General features: G+C 44.4%; 4 protein-coding genes and 1 long non-coding RNA gene across 8 annotated transcripts in view; 2 read left to right on the top strand and 3 right to left on the bottom strand.

The window, feature by feature from the left end:
• Positions 1–643, bottom strand: part of LOC108249163 (endothelin-1 receptor) — a 19570-nt gene extending 18927 nt beyond the window's left edge. Inside the window, exon 1 of the mRNA XM_017438352.2 lies at positions 537–643. The gene's annotated coding sequence lies outside the window, so the exon portion shown is untranslated. The remainder of the gene's footprint in view (positions 1–536) is intronic.
• Positions 644–3217: 2574 nt separating this feature from the next.
• On the top strand, positions 3218–9964 carry ttc29 (tetratricopeptide repeat domain 29). 4 transcript variants are annotated; one of them, XM_025011171.2, is made up of 11 exons: positions 3223–3356; positions 4420–4503; positions 5094–5153; positions 5862–6025; positions 6662–6838; positions 6923–7135; positions 8004–8089; positions 8925–9016; positions 9113–9236; positions 9331–9420; positions 9710–9964. In XM_025011171.2, exons 2-11 carry the CDS (start codon positions 4421–4423, stop codon positions 9806–9808), a joined length of 1188 nt encoding a protein of 395 aa, XP_024866939.1. In that variant the 5' UTR covers positions 3223–3356; position 4420; the 3' UTR covers positions 9809–9964. The 4 variants fall into 4 exon arrangements, 3 of the variants coding, with proteins under 3 accessions (XP_024866938.1, XP_024866936.1, XP_024866939.1); XM_025011170.2 differs by having other exon boundaries at positions 3219–3356; positions 8925–9236; positions 9585–9964; XM_025011168.2 differs by having other exon boundaries at positions 3220–3356; positions 8925–9236.
• Positions 9965–11006: 1042 nt separating this feature from the next.
• slc10a7 (solute carrier family 10 member 7) lies at positions 11007–17028 on the top strand. The gene is made up of 12 exons (XM_017438331.3): positions 11007–11224; positions 11961–12043; positions 12129–12265; positions 12840–12915; positions 13003–13041; positions 13121–13156; positions 13348–13431; positions 13507–13672; positions 13984–14035; positions 14378–14451; positions 15007–15152; positions 15597–17028. The coding sequence occupies exons 1-12, from the start codon at positions 11125–11127 to the stop codon at positions 15627–15629; spliced, it is 1026 nt and encodes a 341-aa protein (XP_017293820.1). The 5' UTR covers positions 11007–11124; the 3' UTR covers positions 15630–17028.
• On the bottom strand, positions 11147–11631 carry LOC119617182. Its single transcript, XR_005233384.1, has 3 exons — positions 11527–11631; positions 11378–11440; positions 11147–11282 (listed from the first exon to the last, which is right to left on the bottom strand). It is a non-coding gene; the product is annotated as an uncharacterized LOC119617182 (long non-coding RNA).
• A 2003-nt stretch (positions 17029–19031) lies between the features above and the next one.
• On the bottom strand, positions 19032–22410 carry LOC108249152 (reelin domain-containing protein 1). The gene is made up of 4 exons (XM_037976722.1): positions 22203–22410; positions 21832–22108; positions 21407–21567; positions 19032–21141 (listed from the first exon to the last, which is right to left on the bottom strand). The coding sequence occupies exons 1-4, from the start codon at positions 22408–22410 to the stop codon at positions 19181–19183; spliced, it is 2607 nt and encodes an 868-aa protein (XP_037832650.1). The 3' UTR covers positions 19032–19180.
• Positions 22411–22747: the final 337 nt, after the last annotated feature.

Raw genomic sequence — 22747 nt, 5'->3', positions numbered from 1 at the left:
AGGAACACGGAGAGGAACACGTTATGGAACACGGTGAGGAACACGGAGAGGAACACGGAGAGGAACACGTTATGGAACACGGTGAGGAACACGGAGAGGAACACGTTATGGAACATGTTCCTTCGAGGCAGACGGAGCTGCTGGTTTAGAACCCAGTGAAGGAATGCATATTCACCCGCCGCCTTCCAGGCCAGTCTGATGCTGAGCTCAGCTGAAGCTGATGATGTAATCGGCGCTCTGTTAGCCACGACTCTCAGCTACTACCATGCCGACATTCAGCTCACTGAGGCAGCCATGTTTGTTTAGGCTAAGGTCAACTTCCTGAGCAGCCATGTTTATCTGGATTTAAGCTCAGATTATTTACCTGCAGCTGGAGTACTTAAAGTATTATTACTGTAGTACAATTCAAAGTATCAGTACTGCTTTTATTTATCTGTAAATTTGGGCTAAAAGATGTCCTCTTTAATAATAAACAATAAATATTTAAAAGCAGCCTCAGATTTACAGTTTACAGACAGAAGGAAGTAAAAACTCACCTGTTTGAGGTTTTTATTCTGTATATTTCTGATTAATTCCTCCAGATTTGTGGAGCAGCGACGTGTCCTCCGCTCGCTTCAGATAAAACTAATCAAGTCTGTCAGAGTGCTGTTTGTACTCCTCCTCCTCCTCCTCCTCCTCCTCCCTCTCGGTTTCAGACCAACATCCCATAAACAACTTTTACCGCCTGACGCTCACTGAGTTTCCCACTTAAATCCACAGTTCAGTGGAAATTAAACTTGTAAACTTTATTAGCGGGTCCAACAAGTGTTTGAACGCACTTTATTAGAACATATGAGCTTTATTTATTTTATTTATTTTATTTTTTAACGACTCACGTCATTGTTAAAAGTGTTACATCTGAAAGTAAACTCAGGATAAAACTCGTCTGGTTGTTTTGAACTCAAAACATCCTGTAAGAAATGAAAATTAAAGCAGTAAAACCTTTAAAATAAAAGCCTTTTAGAGAGGAAGGTCAGGACAAATTAAAAGACTAAAGAACAGTTTTGATTAAAAGCAAATTATTTGCTCAAGATTAGATAAAAACATCCATTCTGAAAACAATCCTGAATTAAATAAAATATGTTTTATTGTATAAATAAGCTCAGATCTTATATTATTATTAGATTCTTAGATGTAAACAAGATAATTCTTTAATCTTTTTACTTTATTTATCAGGAGAATCATAAAGAAATGCAGCATTTTATACTTTAGTCCATCTCAGATACAATAAAAACTGTTTAATAAAATAAAGTAAAATAGAATAAACAAGCATTTCTTAAAGGAATGCCTGTCACCCACCACCTTACAGACCTCAGAAAACAATCATTTATGAAGTTCCTCAAGGCTGGTGACTTTTTAAAACACTTTCAAAAATAAAGAAAATATAAACTTTATGAACATTTACAGAAAATAGAAAATAAAACTCTACATATGTTTAATTTCAGCAACAATGAAAGTCTATAAATACATTTAACTGTACTTAGACCGATCCATTTCTGTTAAAGATGCTTTTACAGCTCGGATTTAGAAAAACATCTTTATTAGTTTTTATTTTAACTCAAACATGTTTTATTTGTTACTATTTCTTCACCTGTTATTGTAAAAAAATTTCAGTGTTTTAAAGCTGAAAACTGAATAAATGTCGTGTCTGCTCGTTTTTATTCCCCGTTTTTTTTTTTTCTGATCACAAACGAGCGACGGATAGAAAACAAATTTATTTATTTGATGTTCCGGGACTCTGGAGAGGTTTGAGGATCTGCTGGGGTTCGTCCTGAGTGGAACAGCTTCACACATCTGCATCGGTTTCCTACACGCATGAGCTCAGAGTGGTCTGACCTTTGACCCCGGATAGCTGCTGGTCTAAATCTGCCTCAACACAAGGGTCCGTGTTATCTCTGCGGCTGATATGTGGGTGTCAGAGAGTGTGTGTGTGTGTGTGTGTGTTGTTTATTTATTACGATAAACAGATAAAGACTACGTGACTGGGATCATGCAGCATCTCTGGCTTTAAGCCCAAAGACAGGATTTTATTATAAACTTTATGTTCAGAAGTTTACATCAGACCAAAGTTCACTTTTTATTCTTTATTACTGATATTTAACTCATTCTGACATATTTGCAGTTTAAAATCCATCTAAAAGGGCAGAATCTGCACTTTAAAAGACTTTTAAAAGGTTTTTTAAAAGGTCTTTTAAGATGAAGGCAACTGAAGGAACTGCAGCTCACTGCAATAATGTAAAAACTGTCTGCCTGTTAGCAAAATATCTCATAAACCACTGGATGGATTTTAATAAAACTCTTAGAAAGTCATCACTGGATGCACATCTCCAACTGATTAACTTTTGAAGACCACCTGATTCAAGATGGCCGCCCCAGCCAGCTGATATTAAAAAACACATAAATGGCTACAACTGAGTCAATTTTAGAGATACTGAGGTAAAACTTGGTGTGGTAGTAGCTGAGACTGATTCTCTGCACATAACCTGAGCACTAACACTTGTCTAGATTTAACCACCTAAAAGTCTGGCATGAAAAGGCAACGGGCGATATGCATACCTTCAAGGAATGTTTAATGTTTTATACTCTGATAATAAAAAAGTCTTTTATCATTAAACTGGTTTAACTGCAGAGATGAAAAAGGAAGTTTGGTGACTTTAAAGCCAACATCGACCTGCAGCAGCTCCGTCTCTTCCAGTCGGAGGAATAATCGCTGAATTCACACGTTTTGTCTTTAAAGCTCTGACTGGTTGATGGACAAATTACTCTTGGGAGAGAAGGGAGAGAAGAACAAACAAACCAGATCCAAGGAGCAAATCAGAGCCAGATCCTCAGGAAACGGCCTCTGAGCATAAAACTTTACTAGGAGCTGTTTGAAGGCAGCGTTTTCCATCCAGATGTGGTGAAACCCAACATCTGCTGGGCTCAGAGCAGAGGAGAGGAGAAGTTCTGGATGAGCAGGAGGCCTGCTGGTTCAGGTGTGGCCAAAAACCTTCATCCCAGGAGGTCAAATTTACACATTTAACAGCTGATGTTCTGCTTTATTTGTCCAAAGTTAATAAATCCTTAAATAACTTTAAATAAAAATAAAAACACATCAAATATCTTTCAAACAGTCGGACCTTTATTTGTTTGTTTGCTTGCCTGAAGGACAGTTAAATAAAACAATAAAAGTTTAATTAATTAATAAGAGTTTTGTGGAGCTTTAAGGCGCAGCGGACGGTTTTGCAGCAGCTGCAGTCGGAATGCGGCTCCGGCTCCTGTTGCCATGGCGACGCACTGACTCCGTTCAAAGCCTCCTTACAGGACAGAAATCTGCGGTATGTTGACGTTTATTTACCTATATTTTGTTGTTTATCTTTGGTGGGGTTGTTTTGTCCTTCACAGAGGAGGTTTTTGCCGTTTACGGATCCCCGGAAGGGTCATGTTAGAGAACTAAAATAACTTTGCGTTTCCGCCCTTCCTTTGTTTTTTAGTTTCCGAGGTGATCCTCCTGAAATCACCTGTTTCTGCCTCCGAGTTCCTGTTTCCCTTCTCTAGTTTCAGGACTGTAGATGATGAAGTTCTGCCTCAGTGACCAACTTTATGAGAAAACTCATTAAATATGAATACAGGACGTTTGTCAGATATGATCAAATTAAAGGAACAAACTGCGTAAAGAAATGAAAGAAAAAAAAAAAGAAATTCTGACTCAAACTCTGTATTTATGGGGAGAATCAGTCATCCAGATCGTTTACAGACCTTCATTATTTTTATTTTATTGCGTTTAATGAGAGAAATAAAGACATTTAATGATCAGATCAGCTGCAGAGCGCCCCCCTGTGGTGGGGCAGCTTGTTTCAGGTGAAACTACCTGTCAAAATCAATTAATTCCACTGACATGACCCTTATGAGGATCCGTAGGAGGAAACTCACGGTGTATAAATGTTTGGAAATCAACATGTTTGTGTCTGTTTTTAGCTGATTCAGCTGCTGGGACTTTTAGTTTCTTTTTGTTTTAGTTTTCTATAAAAACTTTAAATATAAACAGAAGCTGGAATGGATCAGAGTCGCTCCTTGTTTGTTTTTAGATTTTGCTCCAAAGCAGCCAAGTTTTCTTCTCATCACTTTTCTCTGGTTTCAGTTTTTCCATCTAAATAACCTGAAAAATCTTTTAAAGGTTACAAGAAATAAGGTAACAGAGTCTAAAAAACATAAAATAAAGGTTCTGTAATTAATATAATCTGTGCTATAAAATAAGTTTCCTGCATGTAAGCAGAGATCTGTTTGTTCAAACATTAAACTGGTTATTTAATAATAAATATTTGCAGTAAAAGCAGCTCGTCGTGTCAGTTATTAAGGCGGCAGGAAGTGAAAGTAAAGCGTGTGTCTGTGTGTCACCAGGATGGAGCAGTTAAAGGAGCTCTTCAGAACCAGGCGGCTCTCAGAGAAATCTCCTCCCGTCCCGTCCCAGAAAGACATCGCCCTGTGAGTTCAGCCAAACACACAAATCAAGCATCAAACAGGAAACACGGAAACTTTACTAACTTATTCACCTGATTTACACTGTTAGACTTTATCCTTTATCTGTTTTTATGCTGTCAGGGCCTTAAACTGTTATTCTGCTCGATAAAAACTCACAAAGTGTTGAAAAATTAATGAAAAGCCTGAAGAAAATAACTCAATCTGGTGTCGATTTGGAGGATTTCGATCTGAGAGAAGAACTCAGGCCTTCGACAGCTTCATGACTTATTGAGATAAAAGTTTCCCAGTCAATAAAAAACAACAGTTTTAGCTTTAAATCCGGTTTTGTCTCATTTGTAGCATCTTGAAGAAGAAATAAATGGCTAATATAATTAGAAATATCAGGTTTCCTTTGAGAAATATTAGTTTTTCTTTGTTGGGTGGCGTTCTTGTTTTTTATAAACATCCAGCACTGCTGAGAGGGAGTCTTTTAGGTCTAATTGGAGGTTTTATTCTTCAGTTTTTAGCTGACGGGTCAGAGCGCCCCCTGCTGTCGTCCATGAACGCTGCTCTCTGACAGCCTTCACGTTGTTCTTCGCTTCGTCTCGTTTCAGATTCAAATCCAGCCCGAAGCAGTTCGTCTGCGTGGAGCTGCTGCAGGAAGGAAACCACAAGTCTGAGTTTATCCGTCAGCAAATGTTTCATTAAAGCCACGAAAGCTGACAAAACACAGACGTTTCCACTGGAATATTTATGGTTTTTATGATAAATGAATGTTTGGGGGTTAATGAAGCTCAAACTCATCAGGGTTTTTGTAAAAACTGAGTCAGAACACATCAAAATATTCCTCACCTTTATTTACGACTCATTATTGTTGGCAACAAAACCTGAATCTGCTGATTTTGCTCATTTATTACAAACAGTGCAGTAGACTTTTGGTAGTAAAGAGCTTATTTTATCATAGATGAGACAAATAAACATAATAAATTATAAAAATGTGTGTTTTGACAGCTGTCATGGCTTTAATTCATTAAGTGTTTTAGTAATTTATTGGCTCACTGAAGATATACAAGATTACACATCATCATAAAACATAAAGATTCACAGATTAAAGGGTTTAATTTCTCTGTTTTAAGCTTCAATGTCCTCCAGTCTTTTCTTTGTTGGATCTGCACTTTGTTTTTATTTGTTTTATGTTGAAACAGGAATTCTGTTTGCCTTCGTTAAAGTCGGTTTTATGAAACCACTTCCTGTGGTTTTTAATCGCTCTCTGCCTGTTTTTGGTGCCAGAAATCAGTTATGGAATTAAATAATAAATAGAACTCCAGTTTCTCTTTCTGCTCGTTAAGTCCTGTGGTTAAATGAGTCTTTCTGTGTCTCAGGGCGTTCTCCGAGCTGATCTCCCTCCTGAGCTCAGACCACGGTCGGAGGGCGGCGGTGAAACCAGGATCGGCCCGGCTTGAAGCTCCGCCTCTGGAGGAGCAGCGGGACAAACTGGAGGCCATCGGGCTTCACCTGGGCCGAGCGGAGCTGGCTGAGCGGACAGGTGGACACAAGCAGAGACACGCTGGGGGGGACGAGGGGTGGGAGACTTTTTATAAATCCCAGACGAATTCTGACTCTCCACAGCGAGTCCTCCTCCTCCATCTAACTCTGTCCTCTGTCCTCCATGTCCTCTCTAACTGCATCCATACATGTCCTCTTTGTCTCTAACATCCTTCTGTCCCTCCTCTGCACATGTCCAAACCGTCTCTAACTTTATCTCCCAGTCCTTCAACCTGTGCTGGACCTCTGATGTCCTCATTCCTCATCCTGTCCATCCTCATCCTCAACGTCTTCAGCTCTGACACTTCCTGTTCTGTCTCCAAATCAACATGGCTGCTCTCACCACTGTCTGCAAACCTTTTCTTTGACCTTTGACCTTTGCTGCCACCCTTTTGTCTCAAATCCCTTCTGAACCTTTCCTCCATCCTGCCTGGACTCTCTTCTTCACCTCTTTGCTCCCCGTCCTCCTGGACAGATGAAGTCCTGCAGCTTTGTGACCTCTGACCTTGTAGCCTCACTGCTCCACCTTCCTCCACCTGTCCAGGTTCTCCTCCACCTGTTCCCTGTTCCAGACGAGTTCTGACATTAGAAAATAAACAGTTTGATCGCTGCTTTTTTATTTGCGTTGTGTTTGCAGGTTCCTGGACCGCCGCGTGCGAACAGCGCCTGCTTTTGGGCCGGTACTTCTCGGCTCAGAGGGATTTCTGGCTCAGTCTGTATTTCTACCACAGCTGTGCGGACAGAGAGAGAGGAGGGCGGTCCAAACCGGCCACCGAGGCCCGGGGCTACCTGTCTGAGCTCTACCTGCAGCAAGGTGGACAGCACACACGTTTACTCAGCAACAACGACCTACAAACCCCCCCAACAAACTGAGGATGTTTGTTGATCCGTCCTGCAGGTGATCTGAAGCGGGCGAGGCAGCAGGCGGAGCTGTTCCTGAAACAGGCAGAGGAAGGCGGATGGCTGGACTCCGACGGTCGGCCTCTGAGGCTCTGGGCCTCCCGAAGGCTGGGCAAGATCTACACGTTACTGGGGGAGGCTCTGCTGGCTGACAGAGACTACGACTCGGCCGCGGCGCTGCTCCACCAGGGCTACGACATGGCCAAACAGTGTGAGTACAGGTGGAGGCAGCGCCAGGTGTTAGGACACAAAACAGGACATCAACGGGATGGAAAGTGAGCTAAACAAGATGTCAGAGGAGAAATAAGCCCAAAACAAGCAGCTCGGCTCAACAAATCAAAGCATTTATATCATAAATCTTTCATAGAGACAAATCTAAAACAAAATTATCGTTTTGAGTCTCCTGGTTCCTACGTCTCAGCCGGAGTCCATCTGTGGTGAATTAAACTGATCAGACATGACGTGGAAGGACACACACGTCCTGCCTGACACTCAGAGGTCAAAGGAACCGCCCACACCATCCCAACAGTGAAGCATGGTGGTGGCAACATCATGATGTGGGGGTGTTTTCCAGCAGCAGGACTTGAGGGACTGGTCAGGGTTGTTCCTGCTCCTCAGACTGGACCAGAGGTTCGGGTTCCAACATGAAGCTGGACCTCTGGTCCAATCTGAGCTCTGTCCTGTCCACACAGCTGTCCTGTCCACAGCTCTGTCCCGTCCACACAGCTGCTTGGGACAGCTCTGTCCCATCCATAGAGCTGTCCTGTCCACAGAACTGTCCCTAGCAGCCCTGTGGACGTCCCAGAGCGGCCCAACCAGAACCCTGAGAGACCTGAAAATGTCTCCACCAGCCGTCCCCGTCCAGCTGGACGGAGCCTGAGAGGATTTATAAAGAAGAATGAAAGAAAACTCCAGGTTTACACAACATGTTGGGTCAAAAAGACTTGAGGTTGGAGCTGCTGAAAACTTCTTTCTGTGTCAGTAAGGATCCAGCTGAGGTTCCTGTATGTCCTCAGATTCATGATGCTGGACAGATGAAGCCACAGAGATGATTGGGACACCACACCTGTCTGTTTCAGGTGAAGACAGGTCCATGGAAGGAGAGGTGACCTTCAGACTCGGACTGACCTCCCGGAGTTCAGGAGACCAGGAAGCAGCCAGACAGGCAACTATCTGCTCCACGATTATCACCGCAAACACAGAAATGAACCTGCAGTCTGGGCTGGTAGTCGCTGAGAGTCTTCCCCAACATTCCAAGTGTTAAAAATCCATACGAATGAAACCATGACACGCAGGACGGCGGGCGATATGCATTCCTACAAAAAAATACTTTTCATTTTTAATCAAATGCATCAAAAAAAGCTTCATTCAGACAAATTCATTAATTTGATTTGATTGTTTCCTTTTAGCCCTTTTATAAATAAAAACCAGTCCTTGAACGAATGCATATCACCCGCCACGAACACAAACATATAACACAACGAGCAGCTCTCAGAGTGTGTAGGAGATGACTCTCAGCTACTACCACACCAGATTTCTGCTCTATATCTGTTAAATCTACTGTGATTGTTAATATTTATAGCCATGAAAGGCGGGCGATAATGTACTGATATAAATTATATTGTGTATTTGGCGGCCATTTTTTGTGTCAGCTATGTTTGATTAGCTTTGGCAGCCATCTTGGATCACAAAGACCCCAAACGTTAAATTCTTTCTGAGAGTTTCATTAAAACCCATCCAGGGTTCAGGAGATATTTGGCTAAAAAACCACATATATTATATTCAGAGGGAATTACATGATCGCCCGTCCTTCATAATTGGTGGGTGAGATGTTTGTGTAGCTTCTCAGTCATCCAGGACACAACAAATCCTCACAACCTGCAACTAACAGGAAGATTCGTCCACTTCCTGTGTTTCAAACAGGATAATGGTTGGTGATATAAAGGAAACCTTTGGGGATTTATTTTTATTTATTTTTTGTAATAAAATCCTGTTTCCAGTTCTTCAACTCCTGCATCCAGATTTACAGCTCGCTGCAGGATGCAAACAAACTGGTCCAGACCTACAAGGCCATGGCCAAGTCCTCAGAGAGGTGGGCACAGAGACACGCTCGTCTTCGTTTCGCCTTCAGATCCGTGTTTCAGCGCCCGCGGGCCGCTCCGTTTGTTCTGTTTGTTGTGTTTGACAGCGAGGGAAACATCCACGAGACTCTTCGGCTGCTGCAGAAATCAGCCGACGTGTGTCGGAGCAGCAAACTGCAGGACAAGCTGGCAGACGTCTGCTTGTATCTGGGCAACATTTACTACGACATGGTACCAAACCCTGACCCGTTCCACCCGGTAAACTCAGCGTTTCTAACTGTTATCGCCTCAAGCAGCCGTCTGACTTTCTCTCCTCTTCGCGTAGAATCAGCACCTGAAGGCTTGTGAGTATTTCCTGCGGGCTTATAAGGAAGCCTGTGAAGCAGGAGACATGGCTCTGCAGCTGGAAGCTCAGGTGAGTCTGTGGAAAAGGACTAAACTTCCAAAACCAACCAGTTGTTCACATAAAACCTTCCAGTCAAAAAGCTGTAATTTGTACATTTTTTGTTACAAAATCAATCATTTCAACCAGCCTAACAACACAAACGTATTCTGGATTTTATTATGAAAAAAATACAGGTTTTATATTTGATGTGAGCTACTCCCTACTCAAGCAAAGAGGAAACATCTGGAAACACCTGCCTGGAGCGGTTTTTGTTTCTACAGTTCTCGTCTCTGAGGTCGTGCAGGTTTGTTGTTTCCAGGTGATGGTGGGCAGAACGTGCGCTCTCTTCTTGATCTGGAAACACAGATCGGACATGGACTCGGCCTCCACCGCCTCCGTAAAACGACTCGTGGGCTGAAAGAAAACCAGAGGGCACCCAGACGTCTGTGCAGATTAAAACCCAGCTGTTTGCCTTTTTTCTCCTTCAGAGACGTTTTAATTCCACATCTGTTTAAATTTAATTGTTTCTTTTAATGTGTGACTGATTTTAAAAAATAAAAGCATTTTAATAAAGCGTCAGCACTGGTATCATTAACAAACATAAACATGTTTGCTTTATGAAACAGATAAATAATGGGCGGAGTCAGATGTTTGACCCCGCCCCTTTTTTCTCCAGAAAGCTTTAAAATGAGAAGCCAGTGATAATCTTTGGGTAGAACACCAAAACTAAATTTTATAAGGTTTTTAATGCTTTCGTCGTTCTTTTTTTAAAGCTACTGATAATATTTTTATTCTGTCATGGCAGGAAAACCCCCCAAGTTGTTGGTTCTTAATCAATTAATTACAAAAGAAATATTAATCAGAAAATCTCAGTGATTAGAGGATTCGAAGAGGCAGAATATATCTGACCTAAGATGGTAAGAAAGTCTTAAAAACAAAACGGAACAGAGACCGCGTTAAACTGTTGCCTCCTGATGAAGACGTTTGGGTTTGTTACCAAAACATCTCATGAATCGCAGCAAAGACAAAGATGGCCGTAATTCACTGGATTTTACAGATACGGAGCCTCAGCTCGGTTCGGTGGTCGCTGAGAGTCGTCCTGAACACGAACTCCGAGTGCAGCTGTCATCTGTCTGTTAGCAAAATGTGGAATATTATTGTTTTAGAGATACTGAGCTAAAGTTTGATGGTAAAAAGGAAACAAGGGATTAGATAGGGATGGTGATCTGGTCAAAGTTTAAGGTCAAAGGTCACAGATCAACCCGTGCTCTAACTCTGCAGCTGGACACCTCTTAGGTCAAGGGTGATCACTGTTAATTTCAAGGTTCATGGGGTCAAAGGTCAAGGTTATAGGGGACTCTTTTGTTACCTCTGCCTAGGAGTTTGTTTGTTTGTCTGTCAGCAAAGATCATAAAAACTATTAATGAACAGATTTGGATGACATTTTCAGGAAACTGATTCCATTTTGATTTGTAATCCGGATCCTGATCGTGGTCTCGGTCTCTGGTTGTAATATATCATTTCTCCATGATTTACCGAGGTGCACGGACTGACAGAGTGTGACGTCACTAAGAAGCGCCCTGCGCCTCTCCTCCGGTCGTTACGGTCGCGCCGCCGGTCACGTGTCCGGAAGTCGCTCCTCTCGCTCGGCTTGTGTTTTCTGACTGGACCCCGCTGGAGCCGAGGGAAAGTTCAGCCCGGCCGGGGGAGGAGGGCAGCCTCCGGGGCTGAAACATGGGTCTCCTGGCGAGGCTCCGGAAGGAGTGGTTCATCGTCGGGATCGTGGTGGTCATCCTGTCCGCCAAGCTGCAGCCGAGCGTCGGCGTCAGAGGAGGTGAGCTCCGTCCCACCTGGACCCCCCCGAAGTTCCCTGCTGGAGCCTCAGAACTCACCTGAAGCAGGCGGACATTACATTAAACTGAGTTAAAGCTCTTTAGCAGGTTCGGTATTATTGAATGTAAGTGGGTCACTGTGGGTTTCGTCATACCTGCGGGGTTAGTGACACGTTGCATTCAGGATCCGATCTGCTTTGTTTTCATTTGTCCTGAAACTTTGAGGACACAAGAGCTGGTGAGTAAAAAAGTTCATCAGAGGCAGTAAAACTGGATAATCTGTAATTCCAGGTTCATATCTCACCTGTAGATTAGATAAAGTGCTACTGTTGCCGCGCTGCCTTCAGGTGCTGCTCGGAAATCCGACCTTTTACCTCCACTTCTAGCTTTATTTACCTGAAAGGTGTGATGTGTCAAACCAAATGGGAGTTGTGTTAATAGGAGGAATGCTTATCGCCCGCTGCAGGGCGTGTGACGGTTGTGAAGGAACATCCAGTGAGAGCTCCATTAACATCCATGCAAGGGTTTGAGGAGATATTTTGCTAACAGACATGGTGGCCATTACAATATCGCCCGCCTTTCATGGCGGCGGGCGATAATCATCACGTTTCTGCGCTGTTTACGGCTTCGTCAGAATCATTCACTGTCTCTTCCATGGTTATGATGTCAGATTTTGCATGTAAAGTTTATATCGGACTGTTGCCATGGTTACTAAACTACTCTCCTCCTGTCCGTCAGGTCCCTTAAAGCCAGAGATCACCATCGCCTACGCCGCGGTCGCCCTCATCTTCTTCAACAGCGGCCTGTCGCTCAAAACAGAGGTGAGGAGCTGGTGCCCGCCGCGGTGCGTTCAGGGGCGGCTCTGAAATGTCTGATCCTGTTTGTGTGTGTGTGTGTGTGTGTTAGGAGCTGACGAGCGCGCTGCTCCACGTCCGCCTCCACCTGTTCGTTCAGTCCTTCACGTTGATCTTCTTCCCGCTCGCCGTCTGGCTGCTGCTCCAGGTTCTGGCGCTGACCGACATCGACCAGTGGCTGCTCAGAGGGTAGGCCGCGCGTGTGTGTGTGTGTGTGTGTGTGAGAGACGGTACCTGAGGGGCGGGGTCACACACACAGAGGCACATTCAGCTCTTACAGTCGGTCCTCTGTTCAGTTTGTTTTAGTTGTCGGTTGGAGTTCGCCGTTAAAACGGGCCCCACCGTCAGAACAGAGGAGTTTCTGTCTGTTAGCAAAATATCTCCTGAGCTAAAGTCCGGATTCTGATGAAACTCTCAGCCAGTGATCGCTGGACGTACAGGAAATTATAACAGTTATAAAACGGGTTATTTCTGAAGACATGGCTGTTAGAAAGCTTGGATTAGGAGATTATTTTCTCTTTTAGATCCTGGGATCTTTAAATGGTGCCTTCAGGGACTCATTTTTACACAAATACGGCAAACAGTGAAGCCAGTTTTCCTCGCAGGAATGCTTGTCGCCCGCCGCCTCGCTCGCCCAAGTTCAAACGGTTGACTCCATCAGATGTTTTGCTAACAGACAGACAAATGAATGATGAGTTCTTCCTCGTGTTTGGGTGGTTCTGTCATCGTAACCCCGTCTTCCCTCCTCTTCCTCCCGCCGCAGGTTACAGACGGTGAGCTGCATGCCCCCTCCGGTCTCCTCCGCCGTCATCCTCACCAAAGCCGTCGGAGGAAACGAGGTAACGTTCGCACAAACAAACGCTCGCTCTCGGGCGCGGCGAGGGGGCTGTTGCCATGGTGACCGAGTGTTTCTCCGTGTCTTCCAGGCGGCTGCGATCTTTAACTCGGCGTTCGGGAGCTTCCTGGTAAGGAAGGTGGTTTGAGCCTCGCGGGGGGAGGGGGGAGGAGTTTTGGGTCATTTTTTAAACGGTTTGTTTCCTGCAGGGAATCGTGGCGACTCCTCTGCTGCTGCTGCTGTTTGTGAGTCCGACACCTTTAACCTGATTTTTACTTTCACACAATGTTATCCATCGATCTGCACCCCCTCCTCCCAGAGAAGCTCCAACGAGCTCTGAGTGTGCCTCACTAACCCTAACCCGGTCCAAGATGGCCTCCACAGCTAAGGTTTCTGCAGGGTTCATGTTTCTGACCTCCGTCTTTGTCTCCTCCAGCTCGGCTCCTCCTCCTCCGTCCCCTTCTCCTCCATCTTCTCCCAGCTCTTCATGACGGTAGTCGTTCCTCTGATCCTGGGTCAGGTACGAGCCTCCTCGGCTGAAACGGCTCCGCCTCCTCTTCTTCTTCCTCACGTTTTTCTTTTTGTGGCATCTCAGGTGTGCCGCAGCTTCCTCAGGGACTTCCTGGAGAGGAAGAAGCCTCCGTTCGGCGCCATCAGCAGCGCCGTCCTCCTGATGATCATCTACACCACGTTCTGCGACACCTTCAGCAACCCGAGCATCGAGCTGGACCCCACCAGCCTGCTGCTGGTCGTCCTCATCAGTCAGTCCAATCAGCCGCCCTTCTTCTTCTGTGGTTTTCTGTGAAAAATCAGCCTCATGGCTCCCGGCTGCTAACGTCAAATTTTATCTCATTCTCTGCAAATTTATCGATTTGAAGCCATTTTTCTGTTGGATAATGTTGATCAGCTGTGGCGGCCATTCCAAGAAACAAAACTGATCTAAGAAAAGAGCCGAATCTGTAAGAGAGGAGCTAAACCTTCGGTTCTGGGAGTTTTCAGGGAGGAAACAGGAGTTAAATCCTCTGGTTGAGCAGAGACTGAATGTTGACCTTCTCCTGTTTGTCTTCTGCAGTTTTTTCCATCCAGATCAGCTTCATGCTGCTCACATTCGCCCTGTCCACCCGGTGAGTCGTTCTTCAGACGTTCTGAAGGTTTTCTGCTTTTTTACTGAATTTAGAACCTGCAGGTTTTTATTAGTGTTGAGTCGTACATGAACGAGTCGTTCAAATGAATCACTGATTCGTTCCTTACTTAGTTCAGCGGGAGAGGAACTTCCTCGTTCTGTGACTCAATCATGGCGTAAATCTAAATGACGCAGGATGGGTTTAACTTCCTGTTTGTCTCAGCTCAGGATGGTTTTGACTTCCTGTTTGTCTCTGCAGGTCCAGCTCAGGATGGTTTTGACTTCCTGTTTGTCTCTGCAGGTCCAGCTCAGGATGGTTTTGACTTCCTGTTTGTCTCTGCAGGTCCAGCTCGGGGTTCAGTCCTGCAGACACGGTCGCCATCATGTTCTGCTCGACGCACAAATCTCTCACTCTGGGTAGGACTTTGACTTCATCTCAAAGACACCATCATCATCGTCAATTACTCCTTCTGCAGACTCTGTTCTGTTTTAGCCGTTCTTTAATCAACCCCTTCAGCTCATTCAGGAGACGGCTGCTTTTAGCTACTGTTCTGCTGTTTTCAGCTACTGTTCTGCTGCTTTCAGCTACTGTTCTGCTGTTTTCAGCTACCTTTTTGCTCGTTTTACCATTAAGCTAGCCCTGTACTACTTTTAGCTTTTAGTCTGTGAGCCTTTTGCTACATTTAGCTTTAAGCTAGTATTTTATTAATTTGGGCTTTTAGCTACTGTTCTGCTTCCTTTAGCTTTACCAGCTCAGTTTCGGCTCGTTTCAGCTGTTTTTACAGATTTCCTGTTTCTGCAGCTTCTTCTCCTGGTTGTTTTTATTTTTTCGGCTCGTCTTCTGTCTTTTGTTTTGTTGTTTTAAGATTTTTTTAAACATTTGAGAGAAACGATGAAGGAAGTGTAAAAGGAGCTGAAGTGTATTTTAGCTGAAACAGCCGAGGACGATGGTCTGTCTCCCGTCTGTCTCAGGTATCCCCATGCTGAAGATCGTCTTCGAGGGCTACGAGCACCTGTCTCTGATCTCCGTCCCGCTGCTCGTCTACCACCCGGCCCAGATTCTGCTCGGTTCTGTCCTGGTCCCGACGGTCCAGAGCTGGATGATGAGTCGGCAGAAGGTAAACGCCGTTCCAGCGCCTCTGTCGGCGCCGAAGGAGTGAAAACAGCCGAAACGACTGAATCAAACTTTCAGAAACATTTAATTAACTCCTCCTTTAATTAAAGGCTTTAAATAATAAACAATAAATCAGATTAAATGATAAATTAAAGCTTTTTTTTGTTTCACTTAGCTCGTTTAACCAACAGGTGGCGCCAAACTGCAAAAAAATTAACTTTCTTCCACAATTTACTTTTTTTTTTTAAACAGATTCTGTTTAAATCCAGTTTTTGCCTCAAATATTCAAAAATGTATTTTACTTTCCTTAATTTTATGTCATTTTATGTTTTTATTTTGCATCAAAATGTTTAGTTTTTTTATTTCTTAAAATCAATGCTGGAGTTTTGGAAGCTCTGACCTTTGACCCTGACACCAGATTTGACCTCTGTCTGTTTTCCCTCTTCAGGTGACGAAGCTGTCGAACCTGCAGCCTGCCTGATGGCGCTGCGACCCAAACGGACCTCGGCGGAGGGATACGGTGGAGTAACGTGCCTTATTACAACCAATCAGCTAGGACCTCACGGCGGCGGAGGGAAAATGTCTTTATTCTTTTCTACAATAACAAAAAAAACTCACATTTGCTTCTTATACGGTGTTTTATATTTAAAAAAATAGTTTTTTATTTTTTTATGCCGTCTCTCCTGACAAAAGACTCGATCTGTGAAGAACGGGACGATTTTGAGGAACCAAAACTTTGGAGTTTCTGGGAACATTTTTGTTGTTTTTTGTTATTTTTTCCTCTGGTTCTTCCAGCTGATACTGCCAGAAAGTGTTTCTGTTTCTATTCTGACTTTCTGCTGGGATCTGGAGAAAAAGCAGATTAATACCAACAACCTTCAGTCCTTTTTGTTTACATGACGCAGTTCTGTGGTTGCACAGGAAGGGGGCGCTGTTGAGCTGAAACCTGAACGTCCAAAAGTTCAAACTTTAACGTTAATTTAAAGAGCCTAAAGTTACAAACTGAATATGTTCCTTCAGTTTATTATAACATGTTTCTCTTGTTACATTCCTCAGTTTTACATTCAAACCTAATTTCTGTCTAAACTGTTTGGATTTTAAGCAAATATTTAACTTTTATTTTAAAATTAGACCAACCAGGAGAGGAAAGTTCCAGAAGCAGCAACAGCTCCTAAAAAAACAGCTAAAATTGCATCTAATGATTTAAAAATAAACAATGAAGAATAAATGTCTTTCTACGCTGATGACGCTCGATTTTATGTTTTTGTAAAAATCTTTTTTCCCATTAAAATGGTTCCAGTTCTTGTTCAGGGCTTCAAACTTAGAATTTAGTTTTTGAACATTTAGGATAAAATTTGGATGATTACAGAACCTGACAAAAACCGGAGGAGTTTTATATCCTGACACATAAAACTCCTGCGTACGTGCGGACATGTTTAATGTTTTAACTTCCTAAAGGCGAATTGTAGAAGTTCATGAACGGTTTTAATTGGTTGAGTAAAAGTCTGAAACCTGGTGGTTGTGGAATCTGTGCAGAATGTCGTTGGACTCGTCTTCCTGTCAGCGGCTCAGAGCAGAAACCTGCTGCTCTGGCTCTGATGCCGTGCGGCCAACCGTTTACAGCTTATAAAAACGTTCAAATTGATTTAATTACAGCTTTCCTTTAGTCAGGTTAACAAAAGAAAGCATCAATGTCATGTTGATATTGTATAACCAGTAATATCATTGTTCAGCTGCTGGATTTAAGTCCTGAAATCTCTTCAGCAAACAAATAAACACCAAAAGTTTCCTTTTTTTTCACGGTGTACTGCAGAGACAGCCCGTCTGCTGGGTTTTTGTAGCGTTTTCTAATAAATACTGGGATTTATTTAATAAAAGAATTACTGCGTTCTGTTTTTATTTGTATTTAAATTAGAAAGAATCTGTCTCCATCTAACCTCGGGACTTTTGTCCTTCATGTCCAAACGTCTGCAGCTCCTTCAGGTTGGACGGGTGCTGCTTGTGTCCAACATCTTTAAGAGACGGTTGGACTGAGTTCTGGGCTTTGACTGGACCGTTCCACAACCTCTTCCTGGTCCTTAAACCACGAGGGGGGGTTGGACTTCAAACTGAAGTTAGCTCGTTGTCCTCTGCTGGACGGTGGACCTCCATCTCGAGATGTTTTGCTCCAGTCATCTTCTGCTCTGTCGTCTTTCCACAGCATGGTGCTGCCCCCGCCGTGCTTCACTGATGGTGTTCTCAGCGGACGTGACGTCCTCGATGGCCTGAAGGTTCAGGTTCGCTCTCATCTGACCGCAGCTCTGGTTTTTTTCCTGCTGTCCTCCCATGATGCTCAGCTCTGCAGCGTTCTGTCCTCCGGTGGACGGACGGGACAACCAGAAGCTCCATCAGGAGGACATTTGTCCTCCCGACCCGCTCCGTGAGTTCGGGCAGGTTTGCCGTGGTGCCATCATCAGATTGAACGGATCTCTGGGATGTTTTTAGAACCCAGCCCTGATCTGTCCTTCCATCTCTGACCTGAGTGGAGAGCTCCTTGGTCTTCATGATGTCTCCTGCTCACTCCGCCCACAGGTGGCTCTCACTGAACCAACCGAGGCTTCTGGAGGGGGTGGCTTCAAAGCAAGGGGGGTGAAAACATTTGCATGCACCACTTTTCATTTTTATATTTTAGAATAATCTAAAACAAGCTTCTCTTTCTCATTTAACTTCATGAATCTGGAGCATTTCTGTTAAAGTTGGAGCTATTTCAGACACTTGTTTGAGTGATTTTTTTAGATTATTGGCTGTGGCAGCCATCTTGAATCAGGTTTATGCTCAGTAAATCTCATGTTTCTTTGTTTAGAAAGTTAACTCTGGTGGATCTTTCTGTTTATCTGTCTCATATAATACATGTTGGACTTCAAACTGAAGTTTTTTCTGTTTTTTCCCCGTTAACAGATTCCTAATGATGGTTTTATTTGTGCTCAGGATCAAACACAGCTGGGAATAAATCCTGTCATTTGTTGTCGGAACAAATGGGACGAGTTGGCAGCTCGTTAGCTCCTCTGACTCGATGTTTTCAGGACAGATGGCTCCTCTGACACGTCGTTTGGACGAAGGAAGATTAAAATAAGGCTGTGAAAACTCTGCCAGTGCTGCACTTCGTCGAACACAAAGCATTTAGGAAAAACCAACAACGTCGTGCAGAAAACCTCAAACCAAAAGAGCAAACGGAATTTTACTGAGAATATCTTTATTCATGTTTTCACAGGAGTTCAGAGATTTAACGTGAGGTGGTTTATAAATCTGCAGGTGAAGCAGCTGGAATAACATATATATATATATTTATCTAAATATAAATGTAGCATAAAAACAAATGTTTCATCTAAACTCGTAAAACTAGAAGCACTCAGAGCTCAAACCTCCAGAATCCGGATCAGAACCAGAATTCAGTTCAGTTTTTACCTGATCTTTGCTGACAGACGGACAAACCAACTGGGAACTAAAGGGTCACATGTGACCTTTGACCCCATGAACCTTGAAATCAACAGGGATCACCCTTGACCCATGAGGTGTCCAGCTGCAGAGTTAGCTGTAATGTTGACCTTTGACCTTGACCTTTGCCCGGATCAGCACCGACTTCTAACCCCTCGTTCCTTGTTCCACGTTTGACGTTTCCTGAAAATTTCATTAAAATCTGTTCAGAACTTTTTAAGTTATCTTGCTAAAAGACGATTTTAAAGTTTTTAAATTATTTAATATTTAGAAAATAAATCCCATAAAAACAGAAAGATCTCTGAACCTTCAGCAGCTTACTTTAGTCTTTTTCTGATCCTGTTAGCTTTTAGCTGCTGTTTTGCTAATTTTAGGTTTTAGCTATGATTTTGTTTAGTTTAGCCTTTAGCAACGTTTTGGCTAATTTTAGCTTTCAGTGATGTTTCTGCTGATTTTAGCTTGTTTCGGCTTCATTCTTCAGTAAATCTCAGTAAAGTCAGACGTTTTCTGAATCAAATTGATTTCTCTGACCCGATTCTGCCGTTGGAAACTCACGTTTCAGTTTCCGGGCGGCGCCAGAACGTCGTACTCCGTCAGAAGCACGAAGCTGTTCTCTCTGATCTTCCGGACCCGGACCAGATCTCCGCACTCCTGGACTTGAATCGGGCCTCTTCCGTACTCCCTCTCGCGGTCGCTCAGAGTCACCTCTGTCCTCCTGCCGCAGGCCTGACGGAACATGTACCTCAACCCGACCACCAGAACCATCCCCAGACCGGCCGAACAGCCCAGCAGCATGCCCAGCTCCCAGGAGCTGTGCCGGGGGATGATGTCGGGGTACTTCCCCTCCCTGTCTGGAGTTCTGGGCGGATTTGATGGCCTCTTGGGTTTTGGTTTGGCCTCCTGGTCATGACTGGGCTTGTGGTTTGGAAAAGGTTTTGGGTTCTGATGAACAGCTGAGCTGAGGTTTGGTTCAGGATTAGAAGATGGAAGCTGGGTGTGGATCACCAACCTCCGACCGGCGGTGGTTTTCCTGGAGGACACCGAGGACCTGAACAAGGTCTGCAGATAATAATGAGGAGGTGATGAAGGTCCTGGGTGAGGGGTGGTGATGGATGAGATAAAAGATGATGTTGGGGAAGATGAGACAGAAGATGAAGGGAAAGAAGTTGGACTTGGTGATGAAGACGAAGAGAAGAAACTTGGGGACACTGTGGAAGCAGAAGATAATAAAAAATCAGAGCTTGTGATCCGGTTTGAGGAGTTAAAGAAAGATGAAGATGATGCAGGAACTGAAGAAAAGGAGGAGGAGTTTGATGGTGGAATGGTGAAAGATGTAAGGAAGGAGGGCTGATTGGTAGCAGAGGAACGCTGAGCAGAAGGTAAATGAGGAGGTGTGGAGACTGGGGAAGGAGAGTCAAGAACCGAAAAGGCTGGGATTGTTCTGGGTTGGTTCTTTAAGGAGAAAGGAGAGGAATGGACAGGAACTGTTGACCTGAAAGATGGATGTAAAGGAGGGGTTTCACTGGGGTCAGAGGATGAAGAGGAACCGAGGTGGCTAGAAGTTAAAACAGAAGGAAAAGTAGGGCTTGACGTGGTCGCCATCTTTGTTTGGGACTTCAGATCTTTTTCCAGTGTGAAGAATGGAGGCCTAATGGGCCGAGGAGATGTCTGTGGATGAGGAGAGGTCCTTAAAGTCTCCTTTGGTACCTCAGAATGGGACTGATCTGTCTGGAGACGACTCGGCCGACTTGGAGTGAGGACAGTTTCTGACAGGGGTTGGAGAAAGGTGCGACTGGACTGACGCTGAAGGGGACTCCTCAGGTAGAAACTGGTTTGAGGTGAGCTGGTTGGGTTTGGGGAACGGTTGAGCCCAGATGGACTTGTCCTATGCAGAGGTTTGAGGGACGAAGGGTTGGTCTGAGTAATGGGCATAACTCGAAAGGACTTAAGAGTTGGAGATTCTGATGGACGAATGGACTTTGGTAATGTTTGAGTCTTGGGGGAAGATGTCTCTGAAAGTAAAGAAATGTGGCTTGTTTCAGGTTGGAATGGGAGGTTTAGTTTGGATGAAGATGTTTGGGACAATAAACCAGTTTCTGCTTTGACTCTACTCGTTTGGGACCAAGTTAGGATGTTTTCCATCGTCTGAAGCTTTGGTAAACTTATTTCTTCCTGAACCGACCCTGTTTGAGTGTCAGACAGGGGTTTTAAAATGTGGAACGTCTGACTAACCGACGGTACATCTGTAGCAGTTTCAGGAGTTATCATTGTGTCTTCAGGTTGTGGATTGGTGTTCAGTTCTGGTTGCTGGGGTTCGATCTTTGGGTCGGTCCTTTGTGTTCCTATACCCTTTAGAGGGAAGAAGGGAAGAGGAGAGGTCAGCAGAGGAAGTGGACTGCTTGGGGTTTTAACTCTGGTTGTGGTGTCCATCTTTCCATGAAAACCAGGGTCAGCGGTCGTTTCGTTAGACCCACGTGAGAGGGATTCAGGCGTTTTAGGAGTGTCGCTCTGAAGGGATCCTAAAGGCGAGGCGTTTGTTGGACTCGTTGCATGATTTGTCTCAGAGCTGTTCAGATTAACTTCTGTTTGTGTTTTCAGAGGGTTGACTGCCTGAGATCCACCGTTTGGCTGCTTAAAGCTCATTTCTGTCCGGTTTGCTTGTTTTTTGGATGAACTTTTGACTCTCTGAGCTGCAGAGCAGTAAGAAAAAAAAAACAAATAACACCTGTTTTAAATCAGCTTGTTTTCGTTGTTGCATTTTCCGGTTTAAAAAGCATTTCCTACCTGGCGGGGCTGTAACTCCGCCCTCCTGATCTGTGTAAATGATGCTTCCTCCGTCCACCGCTGGGATCTGACCGCTGCTCCAAACACTACGACTCCCATCATGCACCGCTGAAGACTCAACACCAGCCCAGTAAATGAAGTAGGACTGCACCACCGTGATGCTGGAACACAGAGAAAACTTTTATATATGATAAATTTAAAGGACTTTTAGCCATTAAAGCTACAGTTTGGATCTTCTGAGGTGGGTTCTGTTCAGAGGATGTGAACAATTAATATCTTACCTGTTGTAGATAGCTTTTTCTTCAGTTCGGAGAAAAGGCTTTAAATTAAATTTCTTCAAACTGAAAACTGTCTGCAACAGGTAAGATATTAACTGTTCCACTTAAAAAGACCTGAACTGTCCCTTTAGACGCCGGTGTTCCTACATGAAGCGGACGTCTCCGACCGGAACGTCCGGCGCCCGCCACACGAACGACAGGTTCCTCTTCGGCTGTTTGTCCGAGTGGGTGATGGTGTCGCCCTCCGACAGGCAGCGCAGGGTGTGGGTCCTCTGGGGGGTCAGGATCCAGGACCCGCCCACCATCAGAGGACCGAGCCTCCTGGACCTGGACCCGGGTCTAGGTCCGGGTCCGGGTCCAGGTCCTGCGCTGCCGCGAGCCTGGAGCAGGAAACCCATGAAGTCCCGGGAACTTCGGACTGTAACTGGAGGCAAGAGTGGATGGAGATAACCAGTAAGTTAGTTTAACCAGCTAGTTAGTGACCGGTTACCAGTAACCAGGTAACCGAGAGGGCGGACCTGTTATCAGCTGGCCGGGCAGGTAGGACGAGGCGGACGTGTGAACCGTGACGGAGCTGTGCCCCAGGTCCAGAGGGTGAGCCTGGATGTGTCCGGGAATCATCTCCTGACAGGAGGCGGGGCTTCCACCGTGAGAGAAAGCCACGGTGGGCGGGGCCAGCCAGCAGAACGCCACGACTCCACCGAACCAAAGGTGAGCGGACGACATCACCGAAGCTACGAGCAAAAACTCTGATCAGAAAAACTCAAACTCAAAGCTCATAAAGACGGACAGAGCGTCGCGAGGATGACTCTCAGCTACTACCACAACGAATATTAGTTAGCAGTTAGCCAGTTAGCTGTGGCAGCCATCTTGGATTGGACTGACTCCAAACAGACACAGGAAAAATATAAATCATTATTTATTTTTTCCTCACGTTTGTTTATTTTTATCTTCCTCCAGTGATGGTTATCGTTCTGAGAAAAAATTAAATATTTAACTTCCTGTTCGTGTTTAAATCTCTGAAATAAGACGTCTTAAAATGTCTGAAATATCCCTTTACCAG

The sequence above is a fragment of the Kryptolebias marmoratus genome, linkage group LG7 (genome assembly GCF_001649575.2).
Source record: "Kryptolebias marmoratus isolate JLee-2015 linkage group LG7, ASM164957v2, whole genome shotgun sequence".
NCBI lineage: Eukaryota > Metazoa > Chordata > Actinopteri > Cyprinodontiformes > Rivulidae > Kryptolebias > Kryptolebias marmoratus.
Note: the sequence above shows the minus strand (reverse complement) of the source record. Positions and strands in the feature narration are given on the sequence as shown.

What these genes read in the sequence shown, in the direction of transcription:
- slc10a7 (XM_017438331.3), top strand. Translation starts at nt 11,125, where the DNA reads ATGGGTCTCCTGGCGAGGCTCCGGAAGGAGTGGTTCATCGTCGGGATC. An exon ending in GCTGCTGGTCGTCCTCATCA is followed by an intron (nt 13,673 to 13,983) that starts GTCAGTCCAATC and finishes TGTCTTCTGCAG; the next exon opens with TTTTTTCCATCCAGATCAGC. An exon ending in GCACAAATCTCTCACTCTGG is followed by an intron (nt 14,452 to 15,006) that starts GTAGGACTTTGA and finishes CGTCTGTCTCAG; the next exon opens with GTATCCCCATGCTGAAGATC.
- LOC108249152 (XM_037976722.1), bottom strand. Translation starts at nt 22,410, where the DNA reads ATGTCGTCCGCTCACCTTTGGTTCGGTGGAGTCGTGGCGTTCTGCTGG. An exon ending in GCCCGGCCAGCTGATAACAG is followed by an intron (nt 22,109 to 22,202) that starts GTCCGCCCTCTC and finishes TCTTGCCTCCAG; the next exon opens with TTACAGTCCGAAGTTCCCGG. An exon ending in CGGAGTTACAGCCCCGCCAG is followed by an intron (nt 21,142 to 21,406) that starts GTAGGAAATGCT and finishes CCTCGCCTTTAG; the next exon opens with GATCCCTTCAGAGCGACACT.
- ttc29 (XM_025011168.2), top strand. Translation starts at nt 4,421, where the DNA reads ATGGAGCAGTTAAAGGAGCTCTTCAGAACCAGGCGGCTCTCAGAGAAA. An exon ending in CTACGACATGGCCAAACAGT is followed by an intron (nt 7,136 to 8,003) that starts GTGAGTACAGGT and finishes TGTCTGTTTCAG; the next exon opens with GTGAAGACAGGTCCATGGAA. An exon ending in GCAACATTTACTACGACATG is followed by an intron (nt 9,237 to 9,330) that starts GTACCAAACCCT and finishes CTCTTCGCGTAG; the next exon opens with AATCAGCACCTGAAGGCTTG.